The sequence below is a fragment of the Sprattus sprattus genome, assembly GCF_963457725.1.
Source record: "Sprattus sprattus genome assembly, chromosome: 21".
NCBI lineage: Eukaryota > Metazoa > Chordata > Actinopteri > Clupeiformes > Clupeidae > Sprattus > Sprattus sprattus.
In genome coordinates, this window is record NC_137919.1 from 2,482,396 (window position 1) to 2,501,437 (window position 19,042).

At 41.0% G+C, this 19,042-nt stretch overlaps 2 protein-coding genes across 2 annotated transcripts in view; one reads left to right on the plus strand and one right to left on the minus strand.

Annotated features, from left to right (window-relative positions):
• Nucleotides 1-781, plus strand: part of acer2 (alkaline ceramidase 2) — a 15,759-nt gene extending 14,978 nt beyond the window's left edge. The window contains exon 6 of the mRNA XM_080860022.1: nucleotides 1-781. This exon is cut by the window's left edge and continues 1,149 nt beyond it. The gene's annotated coding sequence lies outside the window, so the exon portion shown is untranslated.
• A 2,331-nt stretch (nucleotides 782-3,112) lies between these two features.
• On the minus strand, nucleotides 3,113-7,205 carry ppp1r15a (protein phosphatase 1, regulatory subunit 15A). The gene is made up of 3 exons (XM_080859948.1): nucleotides 7,002-7,205; nucleotides 5,176-6,265; nucleotides 3,113-3,799 (listed from the first exon to the last, which is right to left on the minus strand). The coding sequence occupies exons 2-3, from the start codon at nucleotides 6,247-6,249 to the stop codon at nucleotides 3,584-3,586; spliced, it is 1,290 nt and encodes a 429-aa protein (XP_080716074.1). The 5' UTR covers nucleotides 6,250-6,265; nucleotides 7,002-7,205; the 3' UTR covers nucleotides 3,113-3,583.
• Nucleotides 7,206-19,042: the final 11,837 nt, after the last annotated feature.

Genomic DNA, 19,042 nt, shown 5'->3' on the forward strand with positions numbered 1-19,042 from the left:
CGATGTTTCAGTGTGTTATTACCTTCTAACATGTATTAATATGGATATCTTATATTAACATGGGTATCGCTAACATTTAACCTGACGCGTTCTCTTTTCCCATGGACCTCGGAGTGCAGCTGTGAAATTATGTAATTCTGTTTGTCGAGGGGAGAAGTGTGTTTAAAAACTTTTGTGTGGGTCAGTATTGTAATCACGTTTAAAGTGCTCGTTTGCATGGTCTGTTAATGCAATGCAATGGAATGTCAATTGAAGCTGTTTGGCTCGTGTACCCAGGTGATTGATCTCTGTACTCTGAATGTGGTTTAGGCAGTCAGTCGACCCAGGTTTGTTTATACAGAGGGAGGCTTCTGGAAGCTTCTCTGGTTTCAGTCAGTTGTTTCATTTTTTTTAGTCAAGCCTTGTATGGTTTGCCTTGTCTGGTTAATTTAGAAGAGGTGTCTGAAGGGTTCTGGTTTTTCGAAGGAGACACATTGAAGGATATTCTCAAAGCCAGTATAAAGACTTGCGAGGTGCTCTACTCTCGTGTTTAGTATTGTTTTGAGACCCACCAGCCAAAGCCAAGGTTGTGGTTTCTCTTTTTTTTCTCCTGCTGTCCAATTCAATGATGGTCAATGCCAGCGCAGGAACACACAGCACAAAAATGACTATTTATTTTCCTATTTTTAACCGATTAATAATTGTGTATATAAAAAGTAGATAAAATGTACAAATAATGTTTGTAATCCAAAACAAAATAAGGCATTTCTCCTGAGTGTATTTTTACATTTTATTTTATGTAATAAAGATGACTTCTATATTTACCTGCTTCTCTGTCGTGCTTCTCCATAGCAACAGTGATTTAATGACCATGTTTGCCATGTAAGGCTGGTTGCAACTCGACCAGAAGTGATTTAACACAAATATGTCATTTATCAATACCTGAGGAATTTAACTGATGGGTTGAAAATGTTGTTCAAAGACACTCATTATGTATATGCCGTTTTTTTCACATTGTGGGGTTGTAACTAGATCTGTAGAACTTAACAAAAATCCGCACCCTCCACAGCTTGGGCTGAAGTGAAAAAGAAGGCCAATCTTTGCATTTGTCATATTGAACATTTATGATGCGTACAGTAAGATTTTCTATTCGCTGCCGCAGGTGTGACCGAGCAAATATGTCTTCAGATGAATCGTTGGTCAGGACTTTGTGGTCGTGTTCCAATGTAAAGCTAGATTGTTGAATCAGTTTACAATGGAGATTTATGGTTTGGGGCTGCTGCTTGCTTTAGCAGTCTGCAATGTGGAGAGAAGGCAGGGATTATGAAAGTTTGTTCTAACAAAAGCTCGACTGTCTGAAAAGGCTGTTACATTATTTTATAAAATTAAATGTATCATACGACAATGTTATTAATTAACTAACATTTGGTTTTAAATCCCCTTTTTTTGTCCCGCCTTCTCTGAGGGTCAGAAGGGCCTGACTGTGTACCAGTGTGTTGTGAAGAGTACCAAAAAAAGTATTTTTTTATTATTTGACTTCAGCAGCAGCTTCAAAATAGCTTGTTCTTTTTTTATATATATACATAATCAATCAAGATCGATTACATCATATTGGTATTATTAAGATGATTGGTATTATTATTAATTCTATGACTAACCAGTTTGTCTGTGTTTGAATAGACCCATTGGCACAAGACTCCCCTTCAGTTCTTTAACCGTATGGCAAGGGAACTCTTAAAGGTTCGTTCCTATAGGGCAAGGGTGGGCCATTATTTTCCCCGGGGGGCCAAATGAGCAACTGAAAATATTTTGGAGGGCCGGGCCAAAATGCCGAACTCATTTATGCATAATATACATTTTATTTCTATATAAAGAGCAGTAAATGCCATTGTTTTGACCGCTGGTAAGAGTGTATGTTATTATTTGGCAATTCAAATGTCATTTGACTCATTTTCAGTCACATTAATAACAAAGTGCATTTTGAGTTTCATATACTATTGAAACAAGGATTTTCTTAGCTTTCTAAAGACATCACATCATCTTTGTAGCCGAAATAAACAAGACAACAAGTGTAAAGAAAAGTGTCCCAGTTTTGTTGCCTTTTTGACTTTATATGCCTACTATATTAAATATTTAATGATTTTAGAACTGTGCAAAAAAAAAAAAAAAACAGAATCTTTCGCGGGCCGGTCAGAATCACCCCGCGGGCCGTACAATGCCCAGGGACTTGCCAAGATGCTCTGCTATTGTGAGAGCGTGCAATCAGGCTAACAGGAAGTGATGTTGACTGTGAATGATGGGCGGACGTCCAGGAATGATCCCTGTGGGATATGGGATCGACGGAGGAATGCTGTAACATTCCGTACCTCTCCCATTCCGACATCAGCTGTCCCTGCTGGATGTCTGCGAGATCCCAGAGGATCTGAAGATTCCCAGATAACAACAGCTAACAGCTACCTCTACTGGTGGAACATGAGTACTGCTACTCTGTGTTCCTGAACCACCTTTAACTTTAACTTTATATTTGGTTAAAGATATAGTTTCATGAATGATTGCCAATAGAAAAAAATGGGTCTGCATCTCATAATGTCCCTCCAGGAGGGGCGTAGACTGGCATTTTTACAGGTAAACCTGTGTTTGGGGCATCGGCGTCTGACAGATATGACAGATAGTAGGACACTGTCAAATACCTGGACTGCTTTCACACCAAAACTAAGGCTTAAGATTCCCAGATAACAGCTAACAGCTACCTCTACTGGTGGAACAAGAGTACTGCTACCTAAACTCAGGCTTGTACCTCATGTAATGCCTGAGATGGCATAGTCTGAAGTTGTCAAAGATACTTCCCTGAAATAGGGGGATTTTCTGAAATATTTTTTAAATAGAAATACTTGGAAGAGGTACAGTTTTGCAGACCTTCCTTGAGGTGAAGAGGCGGACAATAACAGTGACCTTACTTTGAGGTGTAGAGGCAGCAGGTAACAGTGACTAGAGGAAATGTGAGGGTGTCGAGCTGGAAGGTTTTCCTAAATTGGTTCATTTGATGTGGAAAGACCAAATAACAAGAGGCTTGTGCTTACGAGTACAAAAATATGTTTATTGGATATAGAAAAGTATGTGCAAATAACCAGTGTTAAACCAACCACAAAACTGAATTAACAGACATTAAATAATAAATAACAAAACCCAACTTGGTCTAGCATGCTTGAACAAATATATTTCCATATAAAGATTCACACCATACATTTCAAAAGAGAGCTCTCAGAAGAGCTATGAAAAGACAATCTTGCATATGAACATACATAACAAAATGTTACTCCTACATTTAAAAAATGGTTCTGTTACAATCATAGTACAGCATTTCTACAGTGCAGAGTGTGTCTGGAGCCTCTCCCACACAAGGCATCTGTGCTTGTGACTCAGACACATAAATAACAAAACCCAAATTGGTCTAGCATTCTTATAGAACAAATATAGATCCTTATAAAACACCATATAAAGATTCACACCATACATTTCAAAAGAGAGCTCTCAGAAGAGCTATGAAAGACAATCTTGCATATGAACACACATAAAAAAATGTGTAAAAAATGGTTCTGTTATTCTACAGGGCAGAGTGTGTCTGAAGTCTCTCCCACATCAGGCATCTGTGCTCGGGACTCAGACACGGGCTGATGACCCTCCCAGCCTCCTCCACCCTCCTGTGGAAGCGGTCGCGGTCTCGGACCATCTGCATCCAGAACGAGCCGTCCCGGGCTGCCCTGCTGGCGAAGGCCCACGCCACTAGGGGGCGCACTGTCACATCGTCGCTGAAGCGCACCTGTGAACAAACCACAACAAAGCAGAGGAAGTTGGTGAGTTTCACAGAGATCCACAGGCATCAACCACCATAGACATAGTATAGTATACTAGTAGTATAGTTTATATATACTAGTATACTATACTATGTATATATACTAGTACTACTTGTATAGTATACTAGGAGTACTAGTATAGTATAAATACATACTATGTCTATGTCAACCACCATGCTGACTTCATTCCAAGGAACTTGGCCAACATACATCATACTGGACATGTGCAGAGGAATGGGTAGAGATAAAGACCTTTTTTAAAGATAACGACTACAATTTTTTAAGTCAGAACTCCTAATCCAGCAAACAAAATCAAACATAACACCCATTTGAATTCCCTTGAAGCAACTGAGTGTGCCGTCAGCTGCTATCCTGTCCCTCCATGTCGTTAGTCACAGGTCTGACCATGTGTCTTCTGTGAGTCATGAGGTACAAGTGCATACACATCAGCACCGTCTGTCCTGACCTGCGCTCTAGTTTACCACAGCACTGTCACGGGGTGTTGGTCACAGTGGACTATAGTCAAAGCAGGGAGGGGTTGGTTGGGCGTTACCGTGGAGATCATTTGATTATTGCTCTGGCGCCATTTGTTTTCTGCTGACTGGAAGTGAGTCAGTGATTGTCTAGGGCAGTGGTTCTGTACCACCACAATAGAACCTCACTGTAATGCCTGATCAGAAAAAATGAGCATGGCTCAGATAAATGTACAAACTTAAATTATAGGGATCTAGTTGTTTAAATGATTTTTATATATATATACATATTTAATGATTAATATCCTAGTCATAAAAAATGGGGAAACCGTCTGAGTACCACCAAATGGGAGCCCCCCAGTTTGAGAACCACTGGTCTAGGGCAACTATGAGGTGTACCACAAATGCCTATAGTCAAAGCAGGGAGGGGTTGGTAGGGCGTTACCGTGGAGATCATTTGATTATTGCTCTGGCGCCATTTGTTTTCTGCTGACTGGTAGTGAGTCAGTGGTTGTCTAGGGCAACTATGAGGCGTACCACAAAGGCCTCCTTTACGGCAGCCTTGAGACAGTTCACAGATGGAAGTAAATGTTGCTGGTGAGACATGAGGTCGGGAGCAGCCAGAATATATGTGGCTACCTAGGAGGTTTTCATATGGCCATGAAGCACCACGGGTCTCTAAGAGCTGACCCTGGACCAGGTCTGGTGCTTATCTGGTACTGATCTGGCACAGGTGTGGCACTGATCTGGTACAGGTGTGGCACTGATCTGGCACAGGTGTGGCACTGATCTGGCACAGGTGTGGCCCTGGTGTAGTACAGGTCTGAACTATGATCTATTTAATCTATTAAAACAAACTGGTCGTTTACCTTCTTCTTTTGTTGTACTTCGTGAGTGGAATGTTGTTTGTCTACTCTTCTCTCTTCCTCCTGAACCTCTGGCCTCCTCTCCTCTCTGGCAGGTGAGGTGTGTTTGTTGTAAGATGGCTTGGCTGGTGAGGTGTGTGTGTTGGAAGATGGCTTGGCAGGTGAGGTAGAGGAGGAGAAGCTGAGAGGGTTGTAGGGATCGCTGCTGTGGAGGAAAGACTCCCAGAGTTCCACACTCTCCGCAGATGCTTCTGAGTCATCATCGGAGCCATCTGACCAATCAGAGTCATCTTCATCATCATCATCATCATCATCATTATCATCACTTCCTGTCTCTTCCTCGTCATCACTTGCTTGCTTTGAGTTCAGAGAGAAAGAGTTTCCTGCACAGGGACCAGTGGGAAGGGTCTGCTGATGAAGAGCATCTTTATCATCCTCATCCTCAGATTCCCACTCCACCCAGTCTGACTCTTCCTCTTCCACCTGATCTTCATCATCCTCCTCATCATCCTCATCTGCGGACTCATCCGGCTCCTCAGCTACTGGTCCCCTCTTCTCCATCTCCATAGTCCTCCTCTTAAGGACCTCGCTCTCCTCTCCCAGGTCCTCAGCAACTGCTCCCCTCTTCTCCTCCTCCATAGTCCTCCTCTTTAGGACCTCTCTCTCCTCTCCCAGGGTCTCCAGCATGCTGACGGAAGTCTTGTCTCCCCTCTCCTCCTCCTCTCCGGGCTGCCCCTCTCCGGCCCGGCCCACAATGCTCTGTTCTGTATCGCCCTTCATGGTGTTCCGGTAGCCGCCACTCAGAAACAGGAAGACTTTCGTGCCGCTGAGAAGTTCCTTGACGACCCAAAAGCGATGGAGGACTCTCTGAAACGCTCCCCACAGATACTGCCGGAGATTACCAAACATGGGAGACCGAAGCGAAACCATGGTCCTGGGATCTTGTGGTCGTTCGGCGGTCACAGGTGAGCCCTCACTATGTGCAGCAGGTATCTTCTTCACCGTGGACAGGTGTATCGGTGCCCGCGCTAAATCACACCGGGACAGTGTATGAGGGTGAATGGCCTCTGGCGCCATAGCAGTCACTCAGTATCTGTGGACGAAACGGCTACCGTTAGTTTACGATTATCATTATTATCAACAAGAATATTAATTTTCAACAATATTATTTATAAGCAAAATTATCCATCTTTACAGACATTTCTATATGTAGGCTACTTGTAGCATTTGGCAACGAGCACTCCGTGCCTGACTCCTGAGTGAGAGGACACCAATGGTTGTGTTATGAGGAGGAAGTAGCCTAGCCCATGCAAACTAATCTTATCTAACATGGGCGTTGATCATACCAGACAGAATACTGGTTATATCTTAATAAAGATCTGTTATCAAACCAGCTAACGAATGTCGTCGGTTCAGTAGAACAGGTAATACAATTATAATAATAATTCATTAATTTAAAGCGCACTCTACATTCACCTGAGTCTATAGAGTGCCACAGTACTTAGTAACATAGTTAAAAACAACCTACAATAATATAAATGTGAAAAGTATGAAACATCTGAGCAAAAAGGTCAGTAGGCCAGTCTTAAAACAGTCCAGTGTCTGTGTTGCCCTTAAGTGGTCCGTGAGGCTTTTCCACAAGTGCGTAGCTTTGTGTTTGGGACACACAGGAGCGAGCTGTTGGTCACTAGGTAGTCTTTAAGAGCTATTGTTGCCTCCTGCCCACCATCCTCACAAGTGACTAGTACAGTTATTAGTTTTGAAAGTTAGACAAACACTTAGTGTAATACAAAAGCAACTAGCATACACATTGATTTTGACAAACGTACTTGGTCCTATAGTGTCAGCCAATAGCCAGGCAGTCAATCCAGCGGATATCTCGAGTTTTCACTGTTGTTCCCTCGACGTTATTACTTGATGTCTGCTTGTCTGTAGTCCTCTTGGTAGATTCCATTTCTAGCAAACTCCTGTTATTTGTGTGGTAACTCAAAAAAGTATGCATGTGGCTCGTATAATGTGACTCATATTCGTTGTAGTAGCTCATGAAGTAGAATATGACACCGACCTAGCCATAAACATACTTATATACATACTCAGCTGACGTCTGGAAAATGGGGCGGGCTGTTTCTATTCTGACCAATAGACGATTGGAAAGCAGCTAATGTAGGCGGGCCATGGCCCCAAAGACCAACCCACGAGCGGGAAAGCACGTTCCTTTTCTCTACGTTTCCAGAAATCCCATAAATGAGGCGTGGCCTCGACGTAAGCGAGAAATTCTTACAGCATTGCATCATTTCTGTTTACAGATACCAAGCAACAGGGCTGTGGGCGGGAACAAGGGAAAAACACAGAAGTGTCGAAAGCGAGAAGGCAACATCAAACTAAAGTGAAAATGAAGTCTCGTAAAATACCTTAAAAAAAAAGAACCCCGTTAAATCTATGAGCGTGACAAAATGTAGGTTATTGCCTAACACACGAGTTCCATTACAACATTTTTCTGCTGCAAAATCGAAAATCGTTGAAATGATGAAATAATGATGAAAAACAGGCTAAACCTAAATTGAAGATGTAGACATTTGCAATGCTTGCGTTATTGTCGTGTTGTAGTGCAGCCTATTATGCTTAGGGCTGTCAAGCGATTACAAAAATAATCTAATTAATTACATGCGTTGTGATTAATCTAAATTATTCACATGTGTCAATTTGGCATGAGAAGCATTTAAAATCCGATTTAAATCCGTCATAGTTGACGTGAAGTGACAAAGAAGGCAGTTCGATTGTCACCACCCTTGGGGCCTTCATCAGAGCATGAAAGAAAATAAATAGTGTCATCAAAGATTCATTTAAAGTATAACTAATTACGTGAAAATGCATTTTGAAAAAACTTAGTTCAGAACACAGGTTTTTTTTGCAAAAGCAGCAATGATTAATAGACAGTGTTTTTTTGCAGCCCACACGAGATATGACTGTTTTACGTCGGAGCAGGATGTTGTGAAAATCTTCACATCTTCATGTAACTCTTCCCATCTCATCAGACACATTCAGGATTCTGCAGGGCTGCCTGCGCAACATCTGGAGCATCCCAGTAGGTCATCACACCCCTGCATACAACATGCTGTACATAGGCACTAACAACAACAACAACAACAACACATTAAAATATACAAATGTCAAATTAACCCCTTCCTTCTCCCTACATATGCAACATGCTGCACATTCACAGGGACTAAACAACCACACATTAAGATATACAAATGTCAAATTAACTCTCATTTTTCCTTACATGTAGCTGATTATGTGGTCATCCTTTGTTTGTCCCTTCAGACACGACTGCACAGAACGGCTCTCTCTCATACAAAAGTCCATGACTGGCAATCTCTCTACAAGGTCGGCCTCAGGCTTATGAATCACACTTTCGATTAATACTTATATATGGTTAGATACATTAATATAAAGAGACCACACTGTAAACCCAGACAGTTCTACTAACTCATTAACATTATGTATTCAGTACTTAAAACCTGGTATTTAGTTGACCCAAGTTAAAATGTATTAGTTTTCTGATCAAGTGCAGACGTTTTAATTGTATTGGAATGTATTTGTTTGAGTTAACATTGCCTGATAACTCAAAAAACGTTAGTATCTGACGTCATCAACGTCGTTGAGAACACCATTGCAAAGCTCTTGTGATAAGAGACGGACACAGCAGACTTAAGGTAGAGGAGTCGTTTAGTAATCCAGAGGTTGGAAGGTTGCTAGTTCGATTCCCCACCCCTCCTTACCAAATGTATAAGTGTGAACCCCTTAACTGCTCATGATCTATAAATGCAAATTTCCTTGTCAATCGCTTTGGATAAAAGCGTCTGCTAAATCACAGATGTAAATGTAAATGCAGTGGCAACACTGGGAAGGCGGTCGACCAATGACAGTTCTCTCTACAGTAAGAGCTTGCGCAAGAAGTTGGAACGTAAGGAAGATATCCTTTCAAAAATTTGTAAGGGCGTAATAACTATTTTGAGAAAGACCCAGAGAAACACAAATATCTGACAAAGCTAATTCCTTTACGATTTTGGAATAATATGAGTTCAGAGAAAAATCAGAATAGCCGATGTATAATTTTTGAGTTAAGTTTACTTAAAAAAAATAACATATGTACTCAAATTTTCTTATGCAATCGGTTACATCAAAAGTTTTGAGTTCTCTGAACTTGTTCAGGTTTACAGTGCAGCGATCAGAATTTTAATCAGCGCTTTATCTTTTGCAAAAGAGGGAGAGTGCAAAAGAGTGTCACAACCAAATATCATGAACAAACTCCAAAGATGAGCCGGGCTCAGCCAGTGTATGTAGTTCATATAGTTCCTCAAAACATGTTTCATAAGCAGGCACAGGACATTATTCTGAGACAAGACAGTGACCCTTGTCTGACCCTTGTCTGATCAATAGGTGTCTGACTATCTATATCTATCTATATGGCCATACCTGGCTATAGCCTTGGTCAAGTTAAGATTCCCTTTTGACCTCCAGACACATCCATTCCCTCCCCTAAACCCATACATTAATTCCACAGTATAAATGTATGTACAATGTTTGTAATGTTAGAGAAGAAGAAGAAGAAGCAAGGAGGCCGACTCCTCAGCAGCAGACGTGCCTTGTGCATGCTTGTGCTGTATGGAGCTGACCGTGGCTTGTGACTGAATAAACACATTCTTTCGCTAAGCCGTCTTCTACAAGTCTGTTATTCTGAACAAGCTAACTTGAACCAAGCGTGGGCATCCGACGAATTCGCCGGAGGACAGCACAATCTTTCAAGTCTTAGGTGGCAATTACACTGGAAATATAGTGGCAGTGATGAAGTGTAATGACAGTTGAAGTTCAATCCGTATCTCCCAGATAACTAATATTATATGAGTTTTGCTTCCCATTCTTTTTTTTTTTTTGTAATTTACTGTTAATTTAAGTTTTTCCATTTTACATATACAACAAAACAACATGACATGACAAAACAACCTGAGATAAACGTAAAACCAAAACAAAAAAAAAGCACAGATACAGAGAATGAACCAGGGGAGGTTCCAAATGTACATCTCTTATCTTAAAAGAGTTAGTAAAATTCAGATCCAATAGTTAACAAAAACGTGCTTCCCATTCTTATGGCAAACCCTAGCAAACTATAGAGGTTCTACCTCTGCTGCTGCTTCTTCCATGGGTCAGTATAATTCCCACCTTAGACCTACAGGAGTGGATACAACTGAATGTCCCCTTTTTGGTCACATATTTGAATGTTATGCTAGTTGATATTTTCTCTCATGCAGTTGAAATGCATGATTGAAAGAGAGGAATGTGTAAAGATGATCTGAAAAGATATGGGTCAATTGATTTAAACTACTGTTGTGTTTATGCAAAATAGCATCATGCCCATACATTAACACCGGCTTTCTGTTTCCCCCTTTTTACGGCTTACACAGTTTCATCCGATTCCTCCCCCTTTTCTTCTTTTTCATGTGCCAGAAGTGATCCCATTAAGCAGTAATGTGATGTTTTATTATTTATAATATGATGTATTAAATGAAGACCTTGGGGGAAAAAACGATCAAATGCAATCAAACCAATACAAAACACTTTTAAATATACCAGTAACCCATGTACCAATATATAGAAGCTTATAGCTGTTAAGGTTTGTATAACCTATTGTATGTCACTGCTGTCTGCTACCTGTGGGTCTTCATTTAATTACTCAAGGTTTTTAGCTAGCTGGTAGTCTACCCATCAATGTTAATCAATGGACTTAAAACTGCTGCACGGCTTAAACAACATTAATAAATGTGACTTTGTCTCACAAATTTAATTCACAAAACCTGTAAACCATGACACAGTAGTGCTTACACCACACATAAGGCAAGAGCACAGGTCACTGAAAGCGCAAATAACTTATGAGGTAGGGCAGTAGACCCATCAGTCACTTTCCCCCCACGCTCTCTGATGTTGGAGCTTTTTTTTTTTTTTTGCTCCCTCAGAGAAAAACGATAAATTCCACTTGTCGACTCATTAAGGTATTGTTTAGGATATAAATCTCTGTTATTTTGGAGACCTCCATTGAACTCATATTAGCACTGTAACTAAGAATGTGATAAGTTGTTGCCTTTACATGATGGGCAATGTTTTACTGATTTTAAAAGTATTTACTACTGGTAGCGACTAAATTATACTAAATTAACGTCTTCCCTTAAAATGTCAAGCTCTGAAAAGTATAGTTCCTCCCATTTCCACATTCTATTTTTGCATCTTTTTCTGTGTGATTAGAATGCAGTCCATCTTAACCCTTTCCTAGGCAACTAACCCAACCCCAGGAAGTCTCAAATAAAAAGCACAAGGAATTAAACATATTTTCCTGTGCAGAGCTTAAATGGAAATTTACCATAGCAGGCAACTTCTCCCTGTCCTTCTAGCTCTTCCTATCTTTATATACCATTTTGTACTGTCGCTGATACTGATGAAGTGGCCATTTTACCTGTCGTTCTCTTTGGGTGCCTTAGGTGATGTATCCCAGTTTCTTACCTAACCCTGATCTGGGTTTGTTGTCCTGAGGGCTCTCCTACCCCAAACCCCTTCCCCTAACCTGCGCTCATACGCCCAAGGGGATCACCACCCCTACACAAACCTTACCCTCGGCAAGGGGATCACCACCCCTCCAAACCTTACCCTGGCTCATACACCCAAGGGGATGTATATATTTTAGGTATATACTTTATACTTACTATGGAACTTACTACTTTCTAGGAAATCATGCATGGAACATGTACGTACGTAAAAAAAAAAATCTGCTATTCTCCCCTTCTGTCCTCCTTCCATCTCGCTACCTGGCCACCCCCAAGCAGATGTGTCTCCCCATCCAGTGTTTTCACCGGCTAACTTGGTTAAACAAAATAGAAAACCTCTGGGAAAAGGACTGGCCTTTGCTCAACAGGTGAGCCTACAGCAAGATGTTTGGAATGTATCGGACAGCGCTACCGTAGTCGTATGGAATAACACAACAATGTTGGTGAAGAAAAAGGCGTAAAAAACCTTGAAATTGAATTAGTGATCATGTAGAGCACAGCTCAACAGTGCCATCTAGTGGTGAGGCCCGGCTCCACCAGCCCCTGATGTCGAGCACTGCTCAACAGTGCCATCTAGTGGTGAGGCTCGGCTCCACCAGCCCCGGACGTAGAGAAGCCCCTACTTGAGAAAGTGTTCTACCAAACGGGCAAATAACTGCCCCTCTGATGGGCGGCGGTAAAATTATTTATTAAAAACTAAAAAACAACCAAAAAAGAAAAAATTCTGTTTAAATGTTATTTGGGTATTGTTAGGTTTGATAATGATTTACGTGCAGAACAAACCTCGCTGTTGTAGGTTCTTTGTCACAAACTATGTTAATGTTTGATAGGCAAGCAAACATATTATAATTAGCAGATAATAACCATAATCTATCAATCATCTATCGATAGATAGGGATAGATCCTATAGAGACAGCAGGGTCGTGGGTCGTTGTTGGCGGCTTTACAACCTCCAGGTCTGACAAAGATTTTATAAGCTGAGGGGAATGAAAGTAAGGACAACACTGCCGTAATCCTACATTTAGTTACTCACTTTAAGTAATCCAATGGAATGTTACAAAATACATTTTCCAAAATGTACAAGAATGTAAGTGTACCTTCTTCAGCCCAGTAAGCAACAGAACATAAACATGTTTAGTATCCAGTGAAACTGGTCTGGACCAAACACACAGTCCATCACCACTGTCACAGACACAAACCTCCCAAATGATCCCTAGGGTTGAGAATAATCTCAACAAGGATTATGTCTGCTAACGATAAAGAGCAAGTAACTCCAACATGCACTAAAACAGTACCTGCTCTGATCATAAAAAAAACAACTTATCATTAACAAAAACAAAAGAGGGATACACGACAGATGTCTTAATCTATCTATCTATCTATCTTAATTTATCATGATTAACACTAAAAGGTCTATATCCCTCGTCCGGGATATTTTTATTTTTGAGTTTTCGTCTTAGAGACATAAAAAGAACAACCACGGAAACATTGAACCATTTTCTAATATTATTGCTGAGGTCTTCTAGAATAGAATCATATATTCCATTTGTGCATCAATGTTTTTAGTTAAGCAAAATGTACAAAAACATCAAGGCATGTCAGACAACTTAGAAAAGTCTAAAAGGCCTTGGACCTTAGAATGTTAATGGAGCAAGCACAGACCTCTAACTCGCCCCTTGAGTCCCCAAGGCAAGGTCTGAACAGACGAGAAACAGCATGTAGCCTTACATCCACTGACTAAAGCACCTGTTCTGACTCCTAACCACTGTCTGTGTTTACTCAAAATAACATTTAAAATTGTAATAATTCAGTCAGACATTGGAGATCAAATGGTCCCTGTCTTGTCCCAGGTTCCCCATTCCAAAAGCTATAGCATGAATTGAATTGGTATACATGCACATAATAATACTTGTGGGCAGCCATGATGAATGTTGATAAGCCCCATGCGATTGTAAAAAATAATCGTTTTTTCTTGCATAGCTCGAAAAGTTACGGTTTTAGAGCTAAGAAACCTTTACAGTGCATATACACTACCCAGTGGTGTAGTCCAGAGTATACCCACTTATTTTTCAGTCAGCATTGAGTATACCCACTTCTCAAAACAGGGCGTTTATCCTGTGCTGTATGGGCTGGGGTCACTTAGAAATGTCCTTATTTTCCAAAGAAAAGCAGTGTTTTTTTCACAGAAGATGACATTAAATTAATCAGATAATGTGGTAAATGACTATTCTAGGTGGAAATATCTGGTTTTTAATGAAATATCTACATAGGTGTATAGAGGCCCTTTTCCAGCAACTATCACTCCGGTGTTCTAATGGTACAATGGTACACAAGATAACTTTCATGTGAAACCCGCCAGTCTATTCTTGTTCTTAGAAATTAAGGCTATTCCATGTGAGAAATTGCGAAGAAACTGAACTTTTCCTACAACGGTGTGTACTACTCCCTTTAGAGAACAGCAGAAACGGGCTCAAACCAGAGTAGAAAGAGAAGTGGGAGGCCCCGGTGCACAACTCAGCAAGAAAACAAATATATTAGAGTGTCTAGTTTAAGAAATAGACGCCTCACAGGTCCTCAACTGGCCTGTGTCACCTTCTACAGTGAAGAGGCGACTCTGGGATGCTGGCCTTATAGGCAGAGTGGCAAAGAAAAAGCTATATCTGAGACTGGCCAATAAAAAGAAAAGATTGATACGGGCAAAAGAACACAGACATTGGACAGAGGAATATTGGAAAAAAGTGTTCTGGACAAATTTAAAGTTTGAGGTGTTTGGATCATACAGAAGAACATTTATTAGATGCAGAACAGGTGAAAGAATGCTGGAAGAGTGCCCGACGCCATCTGTCAAGCATGGTGGAGGTAATGTGATGGTCTGAGGCTGCTTTGGTGCTGGTAAAGTGGGAGATTTGTACAAGGTAAAAAGGATTTTAAATAGGGAAGGCTATCACTCCATTTTGCAGCGCCATGCCATACCCTGTGGACAGTGCTTGATTGGAGCCAATTTCCTCCTACAACAGGACAATAACCCAAAGCGCACCTCCAAATTATGCAAGAACTATATAGAGAAGAAGCAGGCAGCTCGTATGCTGTCTGTAATGGAGTGGCCAGCGCAGTCACTTGATCTCAACCCCATTGAGCTGTTGTGGGAGCAGCTTGGCCGTATGGTACGCAAGAGGCGCCCACTAAGCCAATCCAACTTGTGGGAGGTGCTTCAGGAAGCGTGGGGTGAAATTTCTACAGATTACCTCAACAAATTAACAGCTAGAATGCCAATGGTCTCCAATGTTGTAATTGCTGCAAAATGGAGCCTTTTTTGACAAAAGCAAAGTTTGAAGAACCAAATTAATATTTCAAATAAAAATCATTATTTCCAACCTTGTCAATGTCTTGACTATATTTTCTATTCATTTTGCAACTCATTTGATAAATACAAGTTTGAGTTTTCATGAAAAACATGAAATTGTCTGGGTGACCCCAAACTTTTGAACGGTAGTGTATAAACCAGCCCATTCTGGTCATTTTGAGACTAAATTCAAGTGTTTATGACCTTCAGAAGTTGAGATAAAGATAATAATAATAATAACAAGAGCAATCCGAGATTTCTGACCTCCAGCAAGGATCCGGATCATCCTGAAATTTGAATGGGGATGTCCCAGGACCAAGATCCACCTGTTGTGAAAATTTCAGAAAGATCCGCTCAGTAGTTTCTGAGAAATCTTGTCCACAGACAGACGGACAAATAAATTAACGGACCCGATCGCATAACCTCCTTGCTGGAGGTAATAATTCATTTTATTTTTAACGCACTTTTCATTCACAGGAATCTCAGAGTGCCTACATATTATGTATGTGCAGTGCCAGATGCACTGGACGCACCCTAAAAGGGCGTGGCAAAATCTCCATGTCCGCTCGGGCTACAGTAAATGACAGCACCTTAGTTTTGTTCCTCATGGTCAAATGAGCCAGACCCGTGAGAAAAGTCATGCTGCTCCTACTTCATACTCAACATATATGGGCTTCTAATGGAGTATAATGCAACACACATAGAACATGTGTTGTATTGTGTGCAGGTTGATGGATATCTGCCTACAGCATGTATGTGTTCCAACTTGTGGGAGGTGCTTCAGGTGGATGGATCATGTCTGCTCTTACTGCATGTATGTGTTGTATCGTGTGCAGGTGGATGGATCATGTCTGCTCTTACAGCATGTGTGTGTTGTATTGTGAGCAGGTGGATGGATCGTCTCACACACACACACACATTCACACACACACACACACAATAACAACCCTGCACACATACACAGCAACAACAACCACACACACACACACACACACACATATTGGATCGTCTCTGCTTACAGCATGTATCAGTCTCTGGCTTTTCTCTCTTTTTTTGTCTTCTATCCAGGAGGTTCTCATTAGCTCATTACTCCTGTAATTTGTTAGCGCTCAGGTCAAACCTTTGATTATAATCCTGTCCAGTGGCGGCTCGTCCATAAGGGCGATTGGGGCGACGCACTGCCTATGGGAAAAGGAAGAAAAAAAAAAAAAGAAAAAAAATGATAATTCCTGATGTATAAATTCAATTGCACGACTACATGTAAAGGTAACAGTCATTCAGTCAGCCTAGAGTCGTGATTCAAATGGCCCCGCCCCTTCAGGGCGATCTTGTGCGAAATGAAAATCGCCCCAGACCTCTCCCATTGACTCCCATGTTAAATGCGTTTTTTTCACAGAACAGAGCTCTCTATGCATTCTCTATGGCTTCCGGGAGGGCGAGCCCCTCCAAGTCTAGTCATAAGTAAGCGACGCAAAAGCCTATGGTAAAACGCAATGAGGACGTCACACAGCTTCGACAAAGGTATGTCAAGATGGCTGTCGTGTTAAGCACAACAACTCCATCCAACAACTTCTTTTTAGTCAGCGTAATTTTGAAGATAAATTGACCAAAAAACAATTAGGACTTCCTAGACCAAAAGTATCCATTCAACAGTTTTCTACAAATGGAGGGAAATTGGAACCAAAGAATATCGCGGTCGTGAAGTGGCTAACGCGGTCAGTATCTATATACCACTGTCACTTTTCATAGGTTTCACAGTGTGAACTAACTTTAAATAATTTTTAATGTGATGACTTATTTTGCTTTTGTAAGCCAATACTTTCAAGATCAGTCAATAAATATCGTTGGTTTTGACGTATGTTGCCCCCTTCTTTATGTTGTTAGTGGACATATCATGTGTCCTGTTCAGCTATGTTACATCATACAACATTTGAGACGTGTGGATAATGAAAAAGTGGGATCATTTAATGTGGAGCCGAGCCACATCATGTTTGCTTATGAAGGCTCCTGATTGTAACTTTCTTCCATAGCGTTCCACTTGTATCTTGCTACTCTAGCTATGTAGAAAGAGGGGAGATACTACTGTTGGTTGCTGCCAATAGTGGACAAAAAGGTTTTGCTGTATGAGTAAATCGGATAACTTAATGTACATACTGAATAGGTCGCCTTAATCATTATCAAAAAAATTGCCCTCCCTGAGAATTTTTTCAGGAGCCGCCACTGATCCTGTCACACATCACAGTTGTTCAAAGGCCACTTCTAATCCCCTTGCACGTGACTCAAACCACAGCTGCCACACCCCCGTCGGGTAATCGCAAATTTTCACAATATCATTTTAAACTCTCACTAACCGCCGCTGCCACGCCCCCATCATCTGATCGCAAATATATATATATATATATATATATTTCCTTCGGAGGGGCAACTTCAGTCGAAGAGGGCAAACGCCCAAGCAACCTTAACACACTCCTGTGCACGTCCCTGCTTCTCTCCTCTCCTCTCCTCTCCTCTCCTCTCCTCTCTCCTCTCCTCTCCTCTCCTCTCCTCTCCAGTAGGCCAGAGTTATTGTATTAACATGAATCTGTGACAACTCTTCTGAATTAAAACACCTTGTAGAGCTCATTGAGACATTGAGTGTCCTTTCTACGTGTTACAAAGAAAATAATCTTCATTAACAGGGACTTTAAGAGTGTCAGCTGCTTCTCCGACCTGAATTGACTGGCAAATCCGGGCAAATCTTTGACACTTGTATTAACATAGGCCAGAGTCTTCCTGTATTAACATAGGCCAGGCTATTACTGTTTTAACATAGGACAGAGTGTTCCTGTATTAACATAGGCCAGAGTGTTCCTGTATTAACATAGGCCAGGCTATTACTGTTTTAACATAGGCCAGACTATTACTGTATTAACATAGGACAGACTCTTATCTTTATTAACATAGGCCAGAGTCTTCCTGTATTAACATAGGCCAGACTATAACTGTATTAACCTACGGCAGTAGGCCAGAGTTATTGTATTAACAGAGTTACTGTATTAACATAGGCCAGAGTTACTGTATTAACATAGGCCAGAGTTATTGTATTAACATAGGCCAGAGTTACTGTATTAACATAGGCCAGAGTTACTGTATTAACATAGGCCAGAGTTATTGTATTAACATAGGCCAGAGTTATTGTATTAACATAGGCCAGAGTTATTGTATTAACATAGGCCAGAGCTACTGTATTAACATAGGCCAGAGTTACTGTATTAACATAGGCCAGAGTTACTGTATTAACATAGGCCAGAGTTACTGTATTAACATAGGCCAGAGTTACTGTATTAACATAGGCCAGAGTTATTGTATTAACATAGGCCAGAGTTACTGTATTAACATAGGCCAGAGTTACTGTATTAACATAGGCCAGAGTTACTGTATTAACATAGGCCAGAGTTACTGTATTAACATAGGCCAGAGTTATTGTATTAACATAGGCCAGAGTTATTGTTTGTAGTTGTCTTGCATCTGCTTGTGTGCTGTAACAGTGCGTGCAGCTGAATCTGTGACAACTCTTCTGAATTAAAACACCTTGTAGAGCTCATTGAGACATTGAGTGTCCTTTCTACGTGTTACAAAGAAAATAATCTTCATTAACAGGGACTTTAAGAGTGTCAGCTGCTCCTCCGACCTGAATTGACCAGAACAGGTAAATCTTTGAGTACAAAGGCTTCCAAGTCATGTCTGTTGTAATCCACATGATTGACTTTGTTAGACAAACATTCCCAGAATATTCAAGGCCTCGAAGGCCCTGATAATCTCCATAATTACACTGAATGGAGAATCCTGTTTCCCACTTAGGATAGTTACGACAAGAGCCACTGCCTGAAGACTGTGTGTGTGTGTGTGTGTGTGTGTGTGTGTGGTTGTGTGAGTGTGTGTGTTTGAGGAG